The 24,742-nt window shown below is 50.3% G+C and overlaps 1 protein-coding gene across 5 annotated transcripts in view; it reads right to left on the bottom strand.

Moving 5' to 3' along the window:
* LOC102568024 (cullin-9) overlaps positions 1-24,481 on the bottom strand; it is an 80,494-nt gene extending 56,013 nt beyond the window's left edge. For 2 of the 5 annotated variants that reach the window (XM_059720353.1, XM_059720350.1), the window contains exons 1-4: positions 17,824-17,881; positions 12,796-13,404; positions 9,551-9,705; positions 8,035-8,568 (exon numbers count right to left, since the gene is read on the bottom strand). In XM_059720353.1, the coding sequence (XP_059576336.1) occupies positions 8,035-8,568; positions 9,551-9,705; positions 12,796-13,390 (1,284 nt within the window). In that variant the 5' untranslated portion in view covers positions 13,391-13,404; positions 17,824-17,881. Of the gene's footprint in view, positions 1-8,034; positions 8,585-9,550; positions 9,706-12,795; positions 13,405-17,823; positions 17,882-23,147; positions 24,303-24,379 lie in introns of those variants that run through there. The other 3 variants (XM_059720351.1, XM_059720352.1, XM_059720354.1) reach the window with 3 other exon arrangements.
* Between the last annotated feature and the right edge of the window lie 261 nt (positions 24,482-24,742).

A 24,742-nucleotide genomic window follows, 5' to 3' on the forward strand; every position in this document is an offset into this window, starting at 1 on the left:
GCTGACAAGGCTTAATGGTTGTAAAAAACTTTACTTACGTCGCGGGTGGCTGCGACGGAAACGGTTCGGTCGTCTGGACAACAATGTGAGTTGCTCCAGCTGGCGAGGCCAAAGCCAGTAAATCCGTCCGTAACTCAAGCCGGCGGGAAAAGGGTACGTCTGGGATTGCGTTCGGCAACGGGAAGAAGGATCGATAGGTGATCAGTCTATCGATCAGCTAGCTGCAAATCGGATCTCTTTCGAGGCACTCTGCAGCGTGCTCAAAGCTCTTCGACTTGGGCGGAAGTCGCGCTAATTTTTAAACGGCCAGCAAGCCAATTACCGGCCGCCACGTGTGAATAATTTAGCACTAGCCAGTAGTGGGACACAAATTTGCATTCGAATAGCAGGAACTCTTTGCACCATGCATCTCTGTGCTGCATTGGGAAAATACATCCTGCAAAGACAGCTGCAAATTGGCGGGAACTCTCTCCTGCACACGGGTTCTTTATGCAGCAAAACCCTCACTGTGCAAGAGGCTCTTATGTGACAAGAAAACTCCATAGTGCTGAGGCACCAAAATCACTGGGTCATGACAAATATATCAATAAAACAGTGCGTTCAGTCGATGCCTCTACACACACACACACACACACACACACACACACACACACACACACACACACTACACACACTAGTGGCATTTCATTTTAATCATGTATTTTGGGGGTTTTATCAGAGAATTTTCAATTTTTACCAGGGAAAACCAGGTTCTGACCAAAGATCTGAGTGACCTAGGACTGAATACTCTCTGTCCCAATGCCAAACTGACACACCTACTGTTAGCAGAGGTACCCGAGTTGGATTCCCTGAATATGAAAAGGAGTAGGCAGCTGGCAGGGTGCTCTCTGTTAGGGTTCCAATACTCTAAAAGTAACTCCCCTCTTCATTCAAAATAGCTCGTATTCTAAGAGCACTTTACTGCACCACAAAACAACTGTGATAGGGATTTTGGAGAGGGCAGAGGGCACAATCCTATGATGATCAGGTAATGGACAGAAGCTTTTGCAGGTGGCCGGTTGCCCGAGTACCTTTTGGCACCTGAGCACCTATTTTAAGGCTACTGAGATTTCACAGAGAAGGCCTGAGTTTTGAGCACTAATGGAATGAAGAAGAGAAAGGATTAAGGGTCAGTGGTGTCACATTTAAACAGAGTAGAAAAGCAGAGGCTGGAATAGGGGTCTGACAGAAGAGGGCATCAGTGGAAAGCAGCACAGAAACACAGGGATGATCTGTGGTGGAATGAAAACAGGGTGGATTTGGAGAGTAGACTGGTCACAGACTGGATTGCAAATGCAGTCTAGGACAGGGAGAAGTTCAGCTCATACTGTTATGTTGTAAATACAATAAAAAGAGTAAGATGTTGTGTCTGCACAACAGGAAGATGAGTACACAGCACCACAGCACAAAATTAATACCAATAATAACTGAACAAACCACAAATGGAAAACAGGGCTACTGATAGCACACACAAACATATAAATCATGGGTACTTCTCAAATAGGAGAGGGGGCTCAGCAGTTCTACAAGGTGGAACAGGGTGGAATTCAGGCTGAGGTTGCAGTCCAAAGGCTAATGGAGAAGCATGAAATGGAACTGGGTGGGGTCCAGGGTGAGAGAGGGTGGAGGGAACTCCAGCAGTTACTAACCCAGGTGAAAAAACACTGACCCACCCCTGCAGTTTAAAGTTACCTGCTGGTTATTTTGTACCCTTATTTAACAGAAGCACAGTCTGATCCATCTCCAGAAACACCCCAGCCATTCAAAACCAGGCTCTCACTCTCTTCAACATATAGCTCTTGTTAAAATAACTTCCTCAATGATCCCTTGGAAGTCATTTATTTCAAATGCAGCTTCTCCTTCCCCATTCCCCCAGCTTGCTTTCTTCCCCCAAAATAGGTTTCCCTTCTCCCACAAACTACTGACAAACCCTTCCTCACCCTTGTCACTCTTTCTGTCCCTTTGAAGAATATCTGAGACTGCTCCTCTCTCCCTGGACAACCTAGGATCAACTCTCCTACTCATCCAAAAGGGCCCCAGCCTGGTCTCATCTTCACCAGTGCCACTTCCCCCTTACCAAGTTCTTTGTATGTGGCTCTCTACCTGCACCAGGGGTTAGCAATTATTTGGGCCCAGGGGCCACTTAGCAAGTTTCAATGTGTTGTTGTGGGCCAGGTCAGCACCTCCCTTCCCCCCTGCCACAATTCACCAAAACTCCTTATGTGGGATGGGGCTGTGGGCAAGCAGTAGGTTTCTCCCACCAGGCAAGATGGGTGGGAAAGGCCAGGACCTTGCCCTGTGGGGGGTAGGGGGAGTAGCACGTGTGCTTGTGTGTTGGGGCTGCCTAGGTGCTAGATCCGGGGAGCCAGCTAGGGATGGGAGAAGGGAGGAGGGGGCAGGAAGCAGCAGAACTCGTCTGGGCAGTGCAGTCCACAGCTTCCCACAGCACTCCGCATGGGGCCAAGCCCCAGCTGCTCATGCCCAGGGCAGCCTGTGACACACTCCAGCCCACATCCACCAGCCCAGCCCCAGTCGCACAGCTTCCAGCAGGGCTGCTCCCGGTATAGCTGCAGCTGCCTGAGTGCTACTCTGTCCGCCTTCCCTCTTAGCAGCTCCTGCTCTTGCTGTACCACTCTTGGCCAGGAGGAAGCTTCAGCTAGGTGGCTCCTGCCCTAGCACACAGGGCTCTAGCTCCAGCTCCTGGCTGCCTTCCACTCACTCTGCCCACTCAACATGGATGGTCAGAGTGGGTGAAAGGCAGTCAGGAGCCTCAGTTGGGTGGCTCCTGCACCAGTGCATAGGGCTCTGGCTCCCAGGACTCTAGCTCCAGCTCCCAGCTGCCTTCTACCCACTTCACCATGCCAAGCAGGCAGAGTGAATGAGTGGAAGGCAGCCAGGAGCTGGAGCCAGAGCCTCGCATGCTGGGGCAGGAGCTGCTTAGCTGAAGCTCTTGGCTGCCTTCCACCCACTTGGCCACCTGCACTAGGCGAGCACAGTGAGTGCAAGGCAGACAGGAACTGGAGCAAATCCCATGCGCAGTGGCAGGAATCACCCAGCTGAAGCTTCCTCCTGGCCAGGAGCTGCTGGAGGCAAGGGGAGTGGAGTCACACCCAGAAGGCCACATCCACACTGGGAACAGGCCCACTAGAAGCTGTGCATGCTGGCCAAGCCAGGCACAGGCTGAAGCAGAGCACACGCTGCTCTGAGCTGGGCTTGGCCCCATGCACAACACCGCAGGGGAAGCCACAGGCCAGATCAAATCAGCTGGCAGACTGGATCCAGTCCGTAGGCCAGATACAATCAGTTGGCAGGCCATATCCAGCCCAGAGACTGTATTTTGCCCATACTTGTTCTACACACATCCTTACCCCCAGTCCAGGTGTGATTTCCAAGCCAGTGCTGACAGGGCTCAGAATCTTACTAACTTCAGAGTGAAAATGGACAAGACTGAAGTGGAACCCCAAACTTCTACCCCCTTTCCTTTCCATGCTCTCTTTACCTCCTCCCTAGCCCCAGTTTCAGAAACCAACATTACTTTCTCTCTTCCTGCAGGCCCTGCCTCCTGCCCCACCCACCCCATTCTCTCCTATCCTGAAAACAGGATAGAGGCCTTGAAAACGAAAGAGTAAATGTTTTGACAACAATTCACTGATAGTTAAATCCAAAGCCTAAACAAGGGTGCAGGGCTAACATAGGCAAAAGACTAAAAAAAAAAGCCAAGCAGCTTGTGACCAGAGGAACCTGCAGGCAGGCAGACAGTGGTAAACAAGGGAGTTTGATTTGGGAACTGGAAGGTTTTTTTCTCTTTTAAGATGGAGGGACAAGGGAGAGAATACAAGAATAGCTTAAGGCAGAAGGGAGGTGCACCAAGGAATGGAAGAGACAATGAGCAGATGCAGCAACTGCACAACAGGATTTCAGAAACTGGGATCTAAGGGGGAGAACAGAGCACCGCCACATACTACCCTGCACCGCCACTGACTGCCTGGCGCGATGCAGGGGAAGCTTGCATGAGGTGGCTGTCGCCATTCCACATTTGGTCGCACGCTGCCCCGCCCCGCCACTTCTGGTTGTGCACCCCCCTCCCCATCCCCCACTTCGTGTCTGGCAGCCGGGGGTACACTGATCCAAAACAGTTGAAACCCCCTGCTCTATATCTTCTATAGCTTCCAGCTGCACTTCCTTGCAGCAGGCATCAAAGCGCCAGTGCCATCAATTATTTGTGAACAAAGTGAGATTCCCTTTTAACAACAACAAATAAGCCACAAGAACTTACATTAATTGTTTTCTTATTGTATGTCACTGCAACTGAACCACTGGCAGTTAAAAGCACACAGAAGGAAAACCTAACAGCTTCAAAATGGTCACTCAGAAAAACTACAAGACCTGGCGAAGTGCCAATTTTAGCTTGACAGAAAGAAGTGAGTGATAGATAAGCCACCAATACCTAGAACTCACTTACTCAGTTCAGGAGTCGAACTAAGTGTCTATAAAATATTGTTTTACTGGGAAACAATACTGTAAACAAAACTGTAAAACTGGGCAGCAAAGCAGATGGAGGCCTTCCCCCCCCCCAAGTATACTTGCATCACTGTTATATAGTATCCATAAGAATGACCAACCAACAGATTTGAAAACAAAATGTTTCATCTATGCAGATGATCTGTGCATAACCACCCAAAACAATGGCTTTGACCATGTTGAAAAATCCCTCAGGCACTAATTAGCCTAACCTCATACTACGCTGAAAACTAGTTACATGCCAACCCAGCAAAAACACAAGTTATACGCCTGTCATCTGAAAAACCATGAGGCCAACCACCAGCTCAACATTACATGATCTGGGACCCCACTATCCCACTGTCCAAATCTAGTTTACCTTGGAGTCACCCTTGATTGAACTCTCTCATACGAAGAACACAGCATAAAGACAAAAGTAAAGGTGAGCACTCAGAACAACGTTCCATATAAGCTCGCCAACTCGAAATGAGGAGCTAGCCCCTGAACCATCGAACCACTGCTCTGGCTCTCAGCTTCTCCTCTGCCAAGTATACATGCCCTGTATGGGAGAGATCCATAAATGCTAAGCGCCTCAACCCCGTTCTGAACGATAGCTGCCGATGCATTACAGGATGTCTGAAGCCAGCCTAAACAGTGTGTACCTGCTGGTTGGCATCACTCCGCCTGACAACAGAAGAGCAGTGGCCAGCAGGATAGAACAATCAAGACAAACTGAAGATGCGAGACACCTGCTGTATGACCATTCCAGAGCACATAAATTTTTGAAGTCACGCAGGAGCTTCTTCACCAGCACCCAACCTCTTGATGCCACACACAAGCAGACATGACTACAGATGTTGAATGAGAGGCAGAAGAAAATACCTGTCAGTGGAAAAACAGATATTCCAGCGGCTGAGTCCTTACCACCAGTGGCTGACAAACCACGGCAAAAGTGGCGATGTCTCAACTGCCTACATACTGGAGTTGGATGCTCCAAGGAACTAATGAAGAAGTGGGGCTATACCACTGGTTCAACCACCTGTGACTGCAGCACAGAGCCTTAAACTATGCAACATCTGTTACAATGCCCGCTGCTGGAAGGCACATATACAATGGAAGACTTTACAAATTACAATAAGCGAACACAAGCATTTGTAAAAAAATGGTCAAATGTGGTTTAGAGAAATGGGAAGACCAAAACTTCCAGCAAACGCAGTTTACTCTTAAAGTTCTAAGAGCTCACTGAATGGCACATGCCAGGAGAGGAAAGAAACTACCCCCGGAGGAAAGAAAAGATACTTTAGGAAAGATACCACTAAAAACTGAACAAAGCTGAAATGGCTGTCACTAAAACATCCAACAGTAACTGACAGAAAAACAATTACCAAAACCAATTCAGTTTGACTAGAGAAAGCACAACGTGTACACATTTTCAAAGCTCCAAGTAATCAAGACTTCCATATATCTAGCCCAGATTTAAACAGGTACCATTTATAGCATGCAATTCTAACCTCAAGCAACCAAAATGGCCACAAAACACTCAATATTTATTCCTTTTGATTCTAAGATAAAAATATGGTCATTTAGTAAATCAGTAATGTTATTCCAACTGCCAGTTCTCCACTCTCCCCTGACATTCAGATTAGGTCATTTTATCTCATGCATTGGCACTATTGGCAGAGTTTCAGCAAAACAAATTATGGCCCTAGCTAAAACTTGTGTAGTTCAGAATTGGATATATGGCACAGGAATAATGAGCCAAGCATCCAGAAGTAAGCAAGGAGAAATCAAACAATAGCCAGACAAACTTTGTTTTAAAAAAAACCCCAGAAACCTCTGCTTCAGGACTCCCCACGAAGCAGCCTTATTCAGGTCTCCCTGTCCTGAGAAGACCCCCTGAAACAAGAAATGGCTTCACAAGAGTCTCTGGCATTAAGCCCTTTGATCTTCTTGGTCCCTAGCCTTCCATAGCACCCCCACATCTGAGAGCTGCTTTTCTCTAGTCAGCTCCCAGGAAGGAGGTGTGTTTGCTTCTTCAAAGAGAAGGGGTCAGAGCACTGATGTCCTAAACAGCACAGAAGACGCTCCTCCAAAACAGTCTTTTTTTGTACCACTCCAATTCCCTCTGCCTTGGCCTCCACTCTGTCCTCCCTAAAACTATTCTCTCTCTCTCTCTCTACTCAGGCCATTAGCTACACTTGCAAAAGAGTTACCAAACTTTAATCTAAACCTGGGGACAGCACTGACCTAATAAAATGAAAGTGTCATGGGAAACCAACCAGGGAAACAGTCCAGGCCCAGACTGCCACCTTCCCCTGGGATTTGTTGTCACAGGTGGTGGTGGAGGCAGAACAGAATCATAGAAAATTAGGATTGAAAGGGATCTCAGGAGGTCATCTAGTCCAACCGCTGACCAAAGCAGAACCATCCCCAACTAGATCATCCCAGCCAAGGCTTTGTCTACCCAGTTCTTAAAAACCTCCAAGAATGGAAATGCCACAACCTTGCTGGGTTACTTGTTCCAGTGTTTTGCTACTCTCTTAGTGAGAAAATTTTCCATAATATCTAACCTAAACTTCCCTTGCTACAACTTGAAACCACTGCTTCTTGTTCTGTCATCTGCTACCACTGAGAACAGTTTAGCTCTATCCTCTTTGAGACCCCACTTCAGATAGTTGAAGGCTGCAATTAAACCCCCCCTCAGTCTTTTCTTCTCCAGACTAAATAAGCCCAGTTTCCTCAGTCTGTCCTCAGAAGTCATGTGCCCCAGCCCCCTAACCATTCTCGTTGCCCTCTGCTGGACTGTCTCCAATTTGTCCACATTCTTTCTGTAGTGGAGGACCCAAAACTGAACACAGTACTCCAGATTGGCACTGGTGAGGGCACAATAGAGGGCACTCACTTCCCTCGATCTGCTGGCCACACTCGTACTAAAACAGCCCAGTATGCTGTTAAATTTCTGCACAAGGTAGGCTAGCCAGATTCAAAAGGGATGGGATAAATTCATGGATGACAGATCTATTAATGTGAACAGAATGGCTGAAGAGGTTTCTTCTGGCATCTGTAACCCAATAAATGGTGGATGCTAGGGAGGGTAAGACTTAATTTTACTCAGAAATCACGACTCAACAATTTCACAAGAGTTGGCATTACTGAATGTGAGTTTTTCCTACAAGGCTAATCTCATTTTAGACAGAAAGTTAGCAGTCAGAACTTTGCTCCATGCACACTTGCAATGAATTGTTTTTCAGACGCACTTGAAATCTACTTACCTAAGAGACCAGCCAACATCCTACTGGGGGAAAGCACACATAAGTCATTCTCTTAGCCCTGAGGTAAATGACTGCTCATGGATATGGAGAGTCCAACCTATGACACATCTAGGACTTCATATCTAAAACATGAAGGGGTAACCAGGAAAATGTAAAGCAGGCACATCTTCAGACTCTACCATACCCTCTTTCTCTCTGTCTTTTACCTCCACCAGGGGCTTACCTGTACAGGAGGCATTCCATTATTGCTCTGACAGAATTCACCTTCATCCCCAGCACTGAGCTCATCAAAATCTTCCAGCAGGCGCACCATCATGCCTGGCTTAAGGGTCTCCTGCATATACTCCACATAACTGCCACGGCTGGAGAAGTCTGACGGAGTCAAGAACCCATGGCTCTGCTTTTTGCGTGGCAAGGGCTTTGGAGAAACCAGAGGCACCTGGATGGGTGTGCAGGCAGGAGCCTTGGGCTGGAAGATGGAACGGATGACTCGAGGTCGTGCTTCCCACAAGGAGAGGAGCTCCATCTTTTGGCTGCGGTCCCAGCCCATCACCCGCACCAACTCAGAGATGAGATTGGCCATGGCCATGCTGAACTCAAACTCCCGCTGCACGCGGGTCCTCTCCCCAAACCGCGTACCGTGGGCAGCGCAGTCCTGACGCTCTGCCCCCAGCTCTGTGCTGCTGTTGACCTTGTCCATGAGAGAGGTGACACACAGGTAGCGCTTCACCAGAGAGAACAGCAGCTTTCCTGGGATCTGCAACAGACACGGGCTTCAGACCCATGGCCAGGAGAGCTCCAGTCAGGTCTTGAAGCTCATTCTCAGCTGCCATTCCCCCCCAACTATACCACCCCAATGTGGCTCAGGGGCCTGGCAGCAGGTATCCCTGACCTCCTACACCCTGCCCCTCCATCAGACCCCTGAAACATTCAGCCCCACAATGCCCATCCTGACCATTCCACTCCTTACCCCTGCAGGATAAATCTGAGAGTTAATTTTCCCCTCCCTATAACAGTCCCTTAGGCCAAGCTTTCACTCACATATGTCCCTCCCATCCTGCCTACCCAGAGCCCTCTCTACCACACTCTACTCCCCACCATCCTGCTTGCCTTGAGTCATCCTTCTATTCCCCTCAAAACCAGGGCCCTGTGCCCCCTCCCAGCCCTACCCAAAATAGGTCTCCCAGCTCCAACTTCCATCACCCCATCTCTTCCACCAGCAAATCCTCCATGGCAGAAGTGCTCAACATCTAGCCCATGGGCCAAATCCAAAAGTGTTATCCAGCCCACAGGGCTCCTGATAGGTTAAAAAATTTAGCAGCAGGGGAGCAATGGAACTGCTTCTCAGCTGCCAAATGTCTGGACCCATTGGGAGCCCCAGATGCTGCATGCTGAATCAGGCAACCAATTCCAGTGCACAGGGGCAAGAAGGAGTGGCACCAGGCCCCAGGCCCAATCCCAGAGTGTAGGAGTGGGAAAGGCAACACTAAGACCCGGGGCCCAATCTCAGCATGCACGGTTGGGGAAGGGGTGGGCATTGGACTCTATGGTCCAATCCCAGGGAATGGGGGCCAACTGAAGTCCCACAGGGCCCGATCCTGGTGTGCATGACGCAATCCAGCCCGTGGACCGTCCCTGCACCACCCATCTGGCCCGTAGGGCCAAAAGCTTGAGCACCACTGCTCTATGCCCTTGTGCCCTTTGCCCCCCTCCCAAGGACTGCCTGAATCAGTTGCTACCTGTGGAAGGTGGATGCCCTCAAAGGACATGCAGTGCTCTTCAGAGGACGTAGTCTCGGCAAACAGCTCCAGAAGGGTGTAACGACTGTCAAAATCCATGTGTTGCTCAATGCCATCCTGCTGGCTCAGGGACAGAAGAACATAGGCCCGACTCCCTGTAAGCACAACAGACACCAACTTAATGCTTCTTCATGGAGGCTCATCCACACCAAGAAGGAGAATCAAACACAACAAACACAATCTGTAACCACTTACTCCCCTTTGACATCTGTTTCACATTATAAACAAGCCAAAAAGATCATTAGAGCGGGTCTCTTAAAAGCCTTTGCAGTTCATTTTGTAGGCGACACTAGTATTTCAAAAGTCTGCTGTGACCCGTTTACAACCTTCTGAACAGTCTGCCCCGGAGATGCCACTTTTCATGCCTGGAAATTTCTGAGCACATGTGCAAAGTTTAAAAGCACCTGTTAGATCTGATCACAGGTTATCACATAGCCAAAAAATAACTTAATATGTTGTGAACAGCTCTACAGCCACATAGGCAAGTAAAACCTAACATCACATGAGCTGTCAGTCCTCTGCTCCTTATAGAATTTAAAATGTTTTAAGACATCTTCAAACAGCTAAAAAATTGAGAAGACTCAATGAGGTACAGGTTGTACATGCTGTATGCAATGCCTTTGCCTGTCCCCACCTAGACCCTTGCTGCCTTCTGGACGGTAGAGGGGAGAGTTGGTATCCCAGATCAAGTACACTGCAGAATCTTTCAAAGACAAATCAGAGGCACACCCTTGTCCCCACTGATGTCAACAAGGCCAGGTTTAGACCAAATATTTGTATGTTGCATTAATGCAATTCCAAAGCAAGTTGTCTCCTGAACCCAAAAGCAGTGCACAAAGAACAGAAGCTGCACAAACAGACCTTCTATCAAACTAGGACATAAGCTTCAAGGCTGGTTGGAACCAGTTTAATACATCAACATATAGAAAGGAAAGACACAAAAGATAGGACAAGGCAAGGGAGAGCCTGGAATACCCAGAACAAGAGGCATCAAGGTAGAACAAAGCCATCACGCAAATGTAAAAAGAGGCAGAAATATGAACCATGAAAATGACATGGGAAGCAGCCACAAACTGCTGCACAAAATCATCAAAGCTGGAATACAATAATGAAGGCCCTACGTTCCAACCGGAATAAAGACAAATGAACAAATGAACCTGATAGCATGCAGAGGGGCAGCTGATACAACAAGAAATGTTAAGACATCCTGCAAGTAATGCAGTGCATGCCTCTGCTGTCTGTTATATTATCCACCCATACTGAATAGAGGTGCATCAATGAAGGGTTTTTGGGCTGATACTGATGGCCAATTATTAATAAGCCATGTCAGCAGATACCACTCCAAGCGCTGATATGCAGCCTGGCAGCTTGGAAAGCAGCGTCCGGCTGGTAAGTCTGTTGTGGGGGAAGGGAAGGGGAAGATCAAGGCTCCCACAGTGAGGAAAGAGGGGGCCTGGGGCAGGCGCTGCCCAGTCAGGGCGGGGCACAAGACAGAGCTGCGAGCAGCTCGTCCGGGGGGCATGCGGGGGGAGTGGCTCCCACCACTGCGTGTGCCCCCAGGGGAGGCATGGGGGGACGTATGCCTCCGATATCTGCATGTGGGGCAAGGGCGGGCTGCTGCTGCGGGCTGGGGCCAGGGGTGGTGCTGGGCCCTTCCTGGTGAGGGAGGAGGGAGGGGTTGGACCAGGGCTGCATTCAGGCCAGGCAGCAGCAGCACTGGGGGTGGGCTACAGCCCCCTGTAGCCCTCCCTTCTCATCCCAAGCAGCACCACTGCCCACCCTGAACACAGCCTTGGCCCAACCCCACTACTGGGAAGAGCCTGGCACCACCCCTGGCCCCAGCCCACAGCAGCAGCCTGCCCCTGCCCCGCACACAGACCCAGGGGGCACATGCCCCCCCATGCCTCCCCCAGGAGTGCACACAGTGGCAGAAGCCATCCCACCCTTCCTGCACAAGCCACTCAGCTCTGTTCTGCGCCCCACCCTATCTGGACAATACCTGCCCCTGCCCCACCACAAGGGCCTCAATCCGCCCACTCCCACTCCCCTTCTCTCCTCTCACCCCTTCCGCCTCCAACAGACTTACTAGCTGGATGCTGCTCTCCAAGCTGCCAAACTGGCCATGCGCAGCTGCAGCTGCACACATGCACGTGGCATTTATCAGCAACATTATCAGATACATCAGCCAAAAAGAGCCAATTGCCAATAATGTAAATTTTCCTTTTACAATACAATAATTTTTCCTTTTACAATACAATAAATACGCTAATGCTGAAGCCTGTCCCCTTCCTATACATATATAATGGTGCACTACCCAACTATAATCACAATACCTAGTACTAGTTCTTTGCACAGGAGAACTGACTCCTTCAGGAAAAGGAGTCAAACTCTCTGTGGAAGCTCTTGGAGGAAGTGAACCATAGACATCTCTAAGGTTCTATTCTTCAGCTCAGGTAATTTACTGTCCTGAGATTTCAGAGACCAGAGCCTACCACATACAGGAGCTATACCCTTTTTTTCATCTCCCTAGCCATAAACAGCCTCTCACTACACAATCACTAGCTAGGGTCATCATTCATCACTGAAAATTTTACTGCATTCATCAAGAAGAGCACTAGAGAAACAAGTTTAGCTTTCCAATTTGGTTGATTGAATTATGTCAGGATTAAGTAACAACACTGCACCAGGCTGTGAAGGCTCTGCACAGATGCAACAAGGTTTGCTGGGATGAGGCTGATCCTTCAAAGCTTTTCCTTTTATCTAGACTTTGATCTTTTACTTCCTTTGACCCTGGGTGGGGGAGGAAGGGGAAAGACTGCAAAAGCAACTGCTGAGGCTTCACCTTGGGTAGCTCAGAGACAAAAGCACAGTGCAACCAGGGTCTCATAAAAATGTCATTGCTTATATATGTGAACTCCTGCCCTTAGTAAGGATCTTCCAATCGACCAACCCCTTTCCAAGAGGCATTTTCCAAAGGTAATATTTACCCTTGCCGAACAACTCCATATGACCACAAAGTTACACCCTATTACGTCCCAGTACACTTTGGCTGTTTGGAAAATATCATTTACGAAACCTCCTCCATGTTTACCACAAGCACCGTGAAGCACCAGCTTTCCAGCAAGCTGACGCTATCCAAACATGCCCTGGGGTTCTGTACAGAGCCACTCACCAAGCAGTCTTACCTGCATCATGCGAAGCCAAGGCCCTCAGCATCTTGCCAGCACTGCGCCGGATTTGCTTCTCCTCATTACAAAGCATCTTCATCAGCAGATCCAGAGCCCCCGTCTCCTTGAAGACACCTGTCAATGAGCCAATGCTGGCGTAGGCACTCAGCACATGGATGGTGTTGAGGATGGAGGATGCTGGGCCCATAGCCCTAGCCATTTGCCGGCCAGCCCGCTGCACCAGGCTCCTGACATCTTCCTTCATTTCCAACAGCGAGGCCTCATCCAGCGTGACATCTGAAGGAAACGTGCTGGGTGCCTTCTCCTCCTTCACTCGCTGCCCTTCAGGCTTCCTCTTGCCCAGCAGCGTTGGGCAATTGGCATAGACCTCCTCTGCTGACATCCACATCAGGATGTTCTCCGCTTTGCTCTCTGTGGAAGAGGCATTGGCGCTGCTCCCTGTGCCCTCCTCCAAGCTGAGGATGCTCCAGCGAATCAGGTACTCTGTGTGGCCATCATGACTCCGGCGCTGACGGATCAGCTCCTCGGGGTAGGCCTGCAGCTTGGCCCCCAGGTTCACGAGCAGGTTTCCATTGCGCCTCTCACTCACCATGACGGGAAATGTGGCTGCATAGGAAAAGAGAAGCAGGTTACAATCCCTGGAGACAGCTCCTATGAGAATACCCCAGCCTGGTGCTCCAAGGAAAAGTCCTCTCAGATGAAGTCTCCAAGCTCTGAGCACTCAACTGACAGGAAGAAACCTGAAAATAGGCTGCTCTGACAGCTAAGACTTGTGCCATTCTGCAACCCAGGCCACAGCTTTGTTAGGAAGGTTCTAGTTGGGAGTTCTTGGAGCCCCAGCACTGATGGCAAGTGAAAAAGGGCCTCATGCAAACCTAGAGCCTCTAAGGAGCCCTGGAACCCTCCCTGCAAAGAGGCAAACAGCACAGCTCCCTACGACAGTCAGCAGGAAAGATGAAAAAGGCCTAAGTTCATCTCATGGGAGGAAGTGGTTTCTTAGCCTTGATACATATATAGCAAATTCTCTGCATAAATCAATTCTATCAGCCTCCCCAAACATTCTTGCTGCTACTCCCTGAATTCCACTTAAATAATCTGCAATTTTTTTGGTACTGAGCAAAGGGGCAGATTTTCCAGAGCAAGGAATTATCACCTCAGACTGCCCAAATGTAGAATCACAGACTAAAACAACTCTACCACTACCTCTACATTTCAAACTCCTCTGACTTGCTACTCATGGCTGGTAACCAACTCCTCATCATATGCCCTGCATCAGGGCCCCCTCCCAAAAAAAGGGCGACTCCTTTTTGATAATTCAGCTGCATATAAATCCTCATTTCTATACTATACCAGATGCTGGGGTACATTCAATTACAATAAAAGAAGGGGGCTAACAGAAGGAAGGAGTGGAAAGGAAGCAAGGCTGCTCACCCCTCTTTCAGGCATCACTGGCTAGCTAACCCAGCAGTCCCTCAACCATTTTAGATTCACAGCATCCCCCTCCATAATTGCCTTTGACTTGGAGGTACCCCAGTTGAAAAACACTGTTGTACTGCTTCAGCTTACCTCAGTGGTTCTCAAACAGAGTATTGCTACTACAGCCAGGTAGAACTGCCTCACATTCCTGGTACATAGCCAGATAAGTCTACAACAGGCAGGCATGCCTGATCTTGCTGCAGCCCTTTCCAGTGTCCCCCACCGCACCCCCAACAGTTCCCCCAAGAAACAGAGGCATGTAGGAGGGTTCCACCCATGCACCTGTTTCTAGGAAGGACTGTGGCAGAACCATGTGCTCCTCCCTGCTTTAGACTTCTCTAGATGGGCGTGAGGTATATAGAGCAGTTGCACCTGGTTGCAGCTGTCATGGTGCCTGCACCACAGCACCCCTGAAAGGGTCTCAGAGCACCACTAGGGACCACTGCTCTGGACATACCTTTTTGTTTATTCTAGTTCTGTCACCTCAGAGTTATCTTCCTTACCAGCCCCTGGGGTTAACACTAGCAATTCTTCCCACCTGCTGGCATTACCCAGCTGTCACTATTATAAAGCAAGCTTTCCACCCTTGAGAAAAACCTACTTTGTTAATCAGCTGCAGGTTCTCCAGCATACTTGAGATATTACAGCAGGGGTGGGGAAAATACAGACTACAGGTCAGATCTGGCCCCACCAACTGTCTGGATCGAGCCCACAGCAGCCCCCGCAGTGCTCCACATGAGGCTGAGCCCCATCTCCTCCCACCAGGTGCTGGTGGTCACTGGACCAGGACCCAGCCAGCGTGCAACTTGTGACAGGGCTGTTCCCAGTGTGGCTGTAACCAGCGGGATGCTGCTCCTCTCCCCTCACCTCCAGTGGAAACTGAAACCTCCAGCTGAAGCTTCCCATACAACCACCCAGAGCACAGCAGCAGGGGCAGAAGCAAGAGGAGAAGCTGCCGCTGGAGGTGAGGGGAGCAGAGCAGCCTGGACAACTTCAGTTGCACTGGGAACAGTCCGCACCAGAAACCGCATGAGCTGGCCAAGTTGGTAGGGCTGTTCTGCTCCCCTCAGCTGTGGCTCCAGGAGGGTGGTTTCTGCCCAGTGTGTGAAGCTCCCGCTCTAGCTCCCAGCTGCCTTCCACCTGCTCTGCTCACCCAGCACAACGAGCAGTCAGTGGGCAGGCAGAGCAGGTGGAAGGCAGCCAGAGTGGGAGCTTGAGCTCCACACACTGGGCAGGAGCCACTCAGCTGAAGCTTCCCCGCAGCCCACCCAGAGCAGCGTGGCAGAGGCAGGAGCAGCAGCCACACCTGGAGGCAAGGGGAATGGAACAGTCCTGCCAGCTTGGGCCCCAACCAGCAGGTACAGCTTCCGGTGGGGCTGTTCCCTCTGTGGCTGCAGCTGACTGAGTGCTCTGCCCCCACCTCCCAGTGACAATGTGAGCCCAGCTGCCTGCAGCTGCTAGGGTGGATAAAACTCAATTTTTTTATTTTTTTTTCCATTAAAAAAAATTAAAATAAAAAGGTAAATAAAAAAATCAGATTTTTTATTTACATCAGATTTACTTTAATCAGGGTTTTTTGTTAAGATGCTTTTTTAAAAAAAATAAACCTATATAAAAAAAGTTTTAATTTAAGATATGTTGAAGCTCAAAGATATCATCATGGAATAAGAATTATAACTTCTAATTATATACTATTTGAAACAACATATTCATGTAAACTTTTTAGAAAAATGTTATAAATAGTTCACAACAGTCATGAACTGCATTATGGGCCCAATCTTATGGGGTTCCCCGAGGCTCCCGTGTAGATTAGAAAAAATTAAAGAAAACCACTCTACCCAATGGGGGACAGTACTCAGTCTAGAAGATCCCATTAAGCATCTCTGTGATGCTTAGCTTCAGTTCTCAAACTGTGGATTTGTCTCTCCAGAGGTAATATCCTTGTTAACAGCAATATATGGAGATGAAAAATAACAGACCTGATTACCTACCCATCAGCCCTATTGTCTCTCTGCAAGTTTGTGTACAGAGTCAAGACTTTACCTATCTCTAAAAGTGCAAAGTTTCAAGAAGTTAAATGAATAAAGGAAATAACAAGAATGCATTATTTGTAGAAAACAATGATTAAATTGAGACTTCCTGACCAGTGATTTAGATCATGATTTAAATCATTATTTAAATTGATTTGCTTTAAATCAAATCCACAGTAGCAGCCACACTAGGAACAACCCCGCCAGAAGCTGAGTGCTGGCCACGGCTGGTGGGTGCGGGCAGGAACATGGCATGGGCTACCTCAGGCAGGGCTTGGCCCCATGCAGAGGGCCGTGGGGGCAGCCACTGAGGTGAGCTCTGCTAAATGCAACCCCGCACCCCCAGCTGACTCCCAGGCAGCTACCCCCTCCTCCCTACATACACCACATACCCCCTCCACACACCCCCATACACCCCCGACACAGGGCAGGGCATGCAGGGAACAGATTGTGTCTGTCCTGCACTTGAACAAGCTCCCTGCCCGCCCAAAACCCCATAGGGAGTTTTGGTGAACAGCCATGGTGGGAGGGGGTGCTGACCTAGCCATGGGAAGGGGTGCTGACATAGCCTGCAACACCTCGTGAAAACTCCCTGCATGGCCCTCAGGCCTAAATAACTGCTTACCCTTATATTATAGTAACAACTGCCCTCTGAAATGCCTAGAAAGCGTAGGAAACAGCAACTGAGCAAACAAAAAAAGCATTTCCCCCCCGCCCCGGGTCAGCTGGGACTCTCACCACTCACCCTTCTGAGCTGCCTCCAGCTAGTACATTCATTGTGGTGGAAAGGGAGGCGGGAAGGAATGGACACGTGGGGGGGAGACAGCAGGAGCAGGGGCAGGCACTGGCTAGCTGGGGCAAGGCACAGGACAGAGGCATGGCTCATCATGGGGAGGACCAGCTCCCACCGCTGTGCACACCCCAGGAGGGCACAGGGGGACATGTGCCCTCGGATCTGTGTGGGGCAAGGCAGGGCAGGCAGGCGGGCTGTAGCTGCGGGTTGGAGCTAGGGCTGAGCTAGGCTCTTCTTCCCAGGGCTCGGCTCAGGGCAGGGGCTACAGAGGGTGCTGCAGCCACCCCAAATTTTGCCATAGCTCCCTCCCAGTGCCACCACCGCATGCCTGGCACAGCCCCAGCTCTTCCTGTCTCAACCCCTGCATTCCCCCCAACACACTGAGCTGGGGCTGTGCCAAGCAGGCAGTGGCAGCAGAGCTGGGAGGGAGCTATGGCCAAATTTGGGGTGCCTGCAGCCCCAGCCCACAGTTGCACCCTGCTTGCCCCACCCCACGCAGGTCTGAGGGCACATGCCCCCCCCCGCCCTCCCCCATGGCCTCCCAGGGTGCACAGTGGCAGGAGCACCTGCCCACCCCCACCCCTGACGAGCCATGGCTCCATCTCGCACCCCGCCCCAACTGGGCAGCGCCTGCCCCTGCCCCCTTCCTCACCATGGGCAGGGTGGTTGATCTGCCTCCCCCACGCCCCTTCCCTCCCCCCTCCCCTTCTACCACAACAGACTTACCAGTTAAAGGCAGGTCTCCATGCTGCCAGGCTCTGCTCCTCCCTGCCTGAGTGCTGCCCTGCAGATGAATGCACACAAGGGCATTTGCTGACCAAATTATGGGCCACATCAGACCGATTTCCAATACAGCCAATTTTCTTTATATCAGTACCGATCCAATATTGGACTGATGTATCAGTGCACCTCTAATATCTAGATATAGCTATAGATAAAAATCAGGGGTGATGAAAATGGCAGATCTGGCCAGCAGCGGACTCCATTTCCCAGCAACCCCTGCCAGCACAGCTGGTCCATGGGGACCCCAGCCGCTGTGCTGTGATACCACAAAGCTGGAGTTGCCATGGAGACCAGCCCCAGCTGCGCTGGCAGGCCAAGGCTGGGGGTTGCTCCAGAGCCACTGGGATCTTGCGGCAGGGGCACCTTAGTCCAGGGCCAGGGCAGAGCCACGACGTACCACCTGCACTCTCCGGACAGGAGTATGCAGGCAGTGGATCACAGCTTTGCCCCAGCTCGGGACCATGTTGTCACCGCTGCAAGGGGCCAGAACAGAGCAACAATCTGCTGCCTGCATGCCCATGCCCAGAGCATGCAAGCGGCAGATCACAGCTCTGCCCTGGCCCCGGACTGAGCTGCCCACACCGCAATATCCCAGTGGCTTCAGAGCAGCCCCCTGCCCAGCCCTGCCCTGATGCATACCCTGCCCAGTGTGTCTGGGGCTGGTCTCCATGGCAGCCCTAGCCTCATGCTATCACGGCGCAGTGAGCGGGGTCTTCATGAAAACTGGCCCCAGCCATGCGGGCAGGGGCTGCTGGGCAATGAAGTCCACTACCAGCTGGATATGGCTTGCAGGCTGGACTCTGCCTAGCCCTGATCGATCTATCTCTCTCTCAGTTGTAGGCTTCATTTTTAGAAGGAATGCACTATACATTTTAAAGCAGTGATTTATTTTAATATTTTTTCAGATTAATTTTTCAGCTACATCAGAAAACTGAATTATGATTTGGTTATTTTATTTACCAAAGCTAACTGAAGCAGGTACTTATAAAGTCATTAGGAAGCTATCTCCAATTCACTAAATTAATTATGGCTATTTGGGGAATATTTTTGCCACGCTGTATTGGGAAGACCACAACAACCATCACCAAAAACAACAGACACTGAAATTGTTTTATTTAACTAAAACAACACACTTATGTATTTTGGATATTTTTCCTCAACAAACATGTATAATTATTTTAACAAAACAAGCATATGTATTTTTTATTTTTAAACTATTTTAGTTATAAATGTGAAATCTGTTTTTAACAAAAATTAAATAGGTTATTTCAGCTACATAAACATGAGAAACTTAAAATATTGGGTTATAAAGCACACACAGTCTTCACCTTCCTCTTCCCATTTATTCATAGACTGGAAAAGAGAGACAATCTCAGTTCACAGAGATGCTTAATGGGATCTTCTAGACTGAGCACTGAGTCCCATTGAGCAGAGTGGGTTTCTTTAATTTTTATTAATCTATGCAGGAGCCTTGGGAAATCCCATAAGATTGGGCCCCTAATATAGTACATGGCCTTTTGTGACCTATTTATAAAACTTTTCTAAAAAGGTTACATGAATATATTGTCTCAAATAGTATATAATTAGAAGCTATAATCCTTATGTTAAAGCTCAAAGAGATCATCATGGAATATCTTAAATTAAAATTATCTTTATATAGGTTTATTTTTTTAAAACATCTTAACAAAAAGTAAAAAAAATACGTTTAAATCAAAGAATCTGATTTTTTATTTTAAAAATCATTGATTTTTATCCACCTTAATATATCTCTCTCTATATATTTAAAAAAAATTAGATTTTTTTATTTAGATTTGTTTTATTTAATCATCTTTTATTTTTTAAGATGCTATTTAAAAAAAAATAAACGTATATAAAGATTGTTATAATTTAAGATATCAAAGATATCAACTGCCAGGCTGCATATTGGCTATTGAATCCGTATCGGCCAATATGGCTGGTTAATTGGCCATCAGTATCGGCCAAAAAAAATCTTTATCAGTGCACCCCTAGCTTCAGAAACTCCCATTTCCAAGATATACAGCAAGAATTGGCAATTATTTCAGCTGGAGGACTGCATAATGAGTTTTGGTGAGGTGTCAAGGCCTGCACACAAAATCTTTCAAAAGTTATCATTTTAACAAATTATAGATTAAAAAAGCAAATTATATACTAAAAAAAATATCAAACATGTATTTTCATTTCAAAAAAATATTTGGTGTCCTGATATATGTTTTTGAGTCGTCTATATAGAGGTGACTGCATAATAGGTCAAAATAAAGTCCTACTTTTGTATACAGTGGGGGGTGGGGAACATGCAGCAGAGCTCACTCGGGCTGTACAGGTGCCATCCACTGCAACACCCCACTCCACCCCACCCCAATCTAGCTGCCACCCAAGGCACCCCAAGCCACACTTCAACCCACCCTGGCCCTAAGCAAGCGGAGGCTGCCCACTGTGGGCTTGGGCCCAGGGGTGGGGGGGAGGCAGGAGCGGGTGGCAGCTGGGCTTGGGGAGGGCTCAGCTGCACAGGGCAGTTGGTGGTGGCAGCGGTGCGGGGAGCGGTGCCTGCAGGGGGGCTATGGGGAATCCTGGGTCGGTCATAGACCCCCAACCTACCCCCCCAGCACTGCCCCAGCTAGGGGCACACCACTCTGCTATGAGACAAAGGCACTGGGAAGGGCTTGGGGGGCTATGGACACCCCAAAATTCCCCACAGGCCCCACTCCCAGCAGCGCCACCACTAGCCCCATGGAGCTGAGCCCACCCCAAGCTCAGCCCCCATCGGGAAGAGGTCGGCACAGCCCCCAGCCCCAAGCTTCCAGCAGGCAGCCTGCCCTCACTACATGCACAAATCTGGGGGGGGAGGGGGAACATGCCCCCCATTCCTCCCCCGGGGTTGTACACTGCAGCAAAGAGCCACCCACCTCCCGTACCTCTGGACAAGCCACCCGCGGCTCTGTCCCACTCCCAGCCCTGGGGTCGCATTCACTGCCCAGACTAGGCAGCACCTGCCCTTGCCCTTGCCCCTCTCTCTCCATCACCGTGGGGGCCTCAATCCACCTCCCCACCCCCTTCCATCCCCCACAGACTTATCAGCCAGACGCTGCTCTCCATGCTGTCCAGCTGCATTCCCAGCTGCATGCATGCATGTAGCATTTATCAGTACATCAGCTATACTAGCCAAAAAAAGCTGATAACCAATCATTAATTTCTTCATGCTGATCTAACCTACCACCCATATATCAGTGCACCTTTAGTTGCACCTGCTGGGCTGGGGAGGCCCCAGAGGAGGGCAGTAGGGTGGGGAGTCCAAGCCTGCAGCAGGCAACCCACATCTACCCCTGCCCCACCCTGCGCATAGATCTGGGGGGCACCCTGCACATACATCCTGCTTCCCCAGGAAAGCATGCATCAGTGGGGAGCCGTCCCCAACCCCTACACAAGCCTGCAGCAGGAAGGCAGGCAGCAGGCAGGACAGAGGGGGCGGTGGCCAGGCTCTGGACTTCACTCTGCTGCAGGAGCTGCTGCCTACTGCAGGAGGCAGCCAGGGCTCAGGCACTGCTGTTGGGGGCAGGGGGCTGCAGACCCAGGTCCCTGGCTCTGCAGCCCTGGCAACTGAGGACCTCCTCCAGCAGGGCTGTGGGGTGGGCACCAGCAGAGCTGGAGGCAGCCGTCAGGGGGGAGTGAGAGGCACCATCAGGGCCAAAGTTTGGTTTTTTGGGGGGTTTTTTGTTTTTTGGTTGGGGGGGGCGGGGGGCAGTGAAGGGCACCAGCAGGGCCAGAGCAGCTGTGGGTGGGGAGCGAGGGGCTTTGGCTTGGGATTGAGATGCCTGGACCTGCATTCTGTGAGCTAAGGAAGCAGGGGGAGCTGTGATTTTCCATGATAAAAAACCCAAAAATCAAATACCAAAATGTATGGGTATTTAGAATTTATTTTATCATCACAATTCAGGCACTGGTAGGCTTCCAAACCATAAATATATCAAGAAAAACACAGTGGCCTTTCATTTTAATCATGGATTTTGCATTTTTTAATCAGAGAATTTGCAATTTTTATCAAGGAAAACCAGAATCCCTACTAATCAATTGGAGGGCCAGATCCGGTCCACAGGCTACATTTTGCCCACTCTTGGTATACAGGATCAAGCAACTGAAGCCACAAGAGCACCAGTCAGGGGCTCCCATTTGCAGAGAGGCACCCTGAGTCAGGGTGCAGCCGCCTGATACACAGCCCAGGGAATTCCCTGCCAAAGAATCCCAACGCATCTGCACAAATGAGAAACCCAAGGCTTCCTCATTTGCAGACTGGTCCCCAGCATTTTCCCGCAGGAGCAGCAGGGATGAACCCTGCAGGACAATGGGAGATATCAGCCAATACAGTAGATCAACTGGGCAGGGACACGTCCAAGCCCTGATGATCCACTTCATAAACAGATGTTGCCAAATTACATAAGTTCTTTCTCTGGTGGATTTCTCCACTCAAAATGGGACCTACCTCAACTTTATTTTCTAAATTTCCAAGCAGAAATTATTTTCTTGCTCTTTTCTTCCACTGCTTATAATTTCAAGGCCTGCCTAACCCAAACTCTCCTTTCACATACACTTCATGTCTGCTTTCTGCACTATTGCCCAAAGATAATACAGGCCTTTACTCTCTAAGGTGGATGCCCGTATGCTGTCCAGACTCCGAAAACTTTCTCTTCTGTAGCTGCCATGAGGTCCTGCTCTCTAGCTTCCAGTACCTGCAGGACTACACTTTCACTATCTTTACACACGCATAAGCAGCACCACATTTCACCTTTCTCAGAAGCACTGGGTGTTAGGTGTGGTAAAGACTGGTTATTTTGATCAGGATGTGCTGAAGCTCCTGCTGAAATAGTTACTACATGAGAAGAGAGAAAATAGATGAAAAGAAAGAATGCTTCTCCACCCCCATCCCTTGTGCCCATGCTATGACATTAGAGGACTTTGGGACATTGCTGGGAGAAATATGAACCCAGACTAGAAAGGATGTTTACAAAGGCTCATGGATGGGAATATACAGAAGATTTGACAAATAACCATTCTCTTCTATTTCTCCTTAATTACAGTAGAGAGAGATGTTTTCCACACAGCCATAGAGGGTGGTTTAGAAAGCCTTCAGGGTAAATGGCACTTTATATTCACAGAGGCAGGCCACACACAGGGATCATGCACGCACGATGCTCCCAACTAGCATCTCAAATGCTCCCAACTAGAGGTTCTTGCTCCTCTGCTCAGAATCTTACCAGTTGCTGCATTTTGGGACCAGAAAGGAATTTTACCCCAGTCAAATCAGCATTGCTGTGCGGGTTTTTGCCTTCTTCTGTAGCAGAGGGCCTGGTCCTCTTCCTTGGATCATTCCAGTACATTGCAACAACCTACTGCCTGTTTTTGCAGTGGCCTGATGCACTTCATAGACACGCCTAACATCTGCTCCTTGTCAGCAGAGGCACATGCCCACCTTGAGTGTCCCAGGCTGCAGCCCCTTCATCCCCTCCTCAGGAACCTCCTCCTGAGGTTCTGGCTGCCCAGCTCCCTGCACCTTTTCTTTTATGCACTCCCATCTGTGGCCCCACCAAATCCCAGGACCTCCTGATCAACCACTTCCAGGCTCTGTCTAAGCTAGCCAGGAAAGAGGTTCTGCTGGGGGGGGGGGCAGGAGGGCAGGCAGACCTGGCAACTGTGGAGCCATTTTCCAGTTACTCCTCTGCACACCTCAGTGTTCACTGGGCAGCATCCACTGGCTCCTTAGACTCAATCACAGAGGCACTGACCAGCCTCTTGGATCCCTTGTTGTTAGCCTGCATCTGTTACTCCCACCCCCTCATCTCTCTCCTTTTTAGAAATCTATTATTACACTTCTAGTGGACTCCCTGAGGGCGGCTTAAGAGTCCTTGCTTGCTAGGCCTTGCACACTGTGGCTGGCACAACAAACGAGCCTGTCCTTGCAGCAGAGGTGCTAGTCGGCGCTCTGCTGGGTGCCCCCCAACCTTATTACTACCCAGTGACACCGCCCCCCGTTTTTCTTTGCCTGCCGTGCTGAGGAACCGGCTGCTCTGCCTCTCCCCGCCTCCCTGGAATCAAGGGAGCCCCGCGGCTGCCCGGAGCGGGCCTACTCCCGCAGCAGCAGCAGCTAGGCGCCGACATTGCCCACGCCCCTCCCCCCTGGCACGAGGCGGGGTGCCTGCGGCTGCTTTCGGGACTCAGGGCGGCTCGACAGACTCCAGGAAGAGTTCAGGCCGCGCTGCCGGGGGGAGCTACGGCCAGGGCAGGGCAACGGGTCCCTCCACTCCTACCCCAGGCCCCGCGCGGCTCCCCTTGCGCCGGCACTCGGCCAGCCGGGCGCAAGGAGGGCGGCGTGTAAGCAGACGGCAGGAGACTGGGCCGCTGTTCGCCCCCCACCCTCCGGTGTCCCGCCCCGGGGGTACTCGCGGGGCCGGAACCGCTCAGGCCGGGAGGCCCCGCGCCCACTACCTACCCGCGCCGCTCCCAGCCCGGGCCCCGCTGCACTCGCGCACTCGGCTGCTGCTGTGGGCGGTGCTAGGGCCAGAGGTGAACGTCACCCGCCCGCATGCGCCCTGCGCCGGATGTTTCTCGCTCCCATGGCCTCCAGCGCCAGTCCGGCGCGCAGCCCGGCCCCGGCCCCGGCCCCGGCCCGAGTTCTTGTAGGACAGTGCGTGCGGGAGCGCCGCCTGGCACCCTTCCCGCGCCTACTATACCCAGCAGGGCTTTGGCTTCTTCGCCCACATGACGTAGTTCCAAAAAACAGGATTGCTGGGAAGAGACGGGACCCACCTGACCTAAGAGGCATGTGTGCAGGCCGCTAGGAAGGCTTTAAACT

This window comes from Alligator mississippiensis, chromosome 1, assembly GCF_030867095.1.
Source record: "Alligator mississippiensis isolate rAllMis1 chromosome 1, rAllMis1, whole genome shotgun sequence".
In the NCBI taxonomy this organism is placed as follows: Eukaryota; Metazoa; Chordata; order Crocodylia; family Alligatoridae; genus Alligator; species Alligator mississippiensis.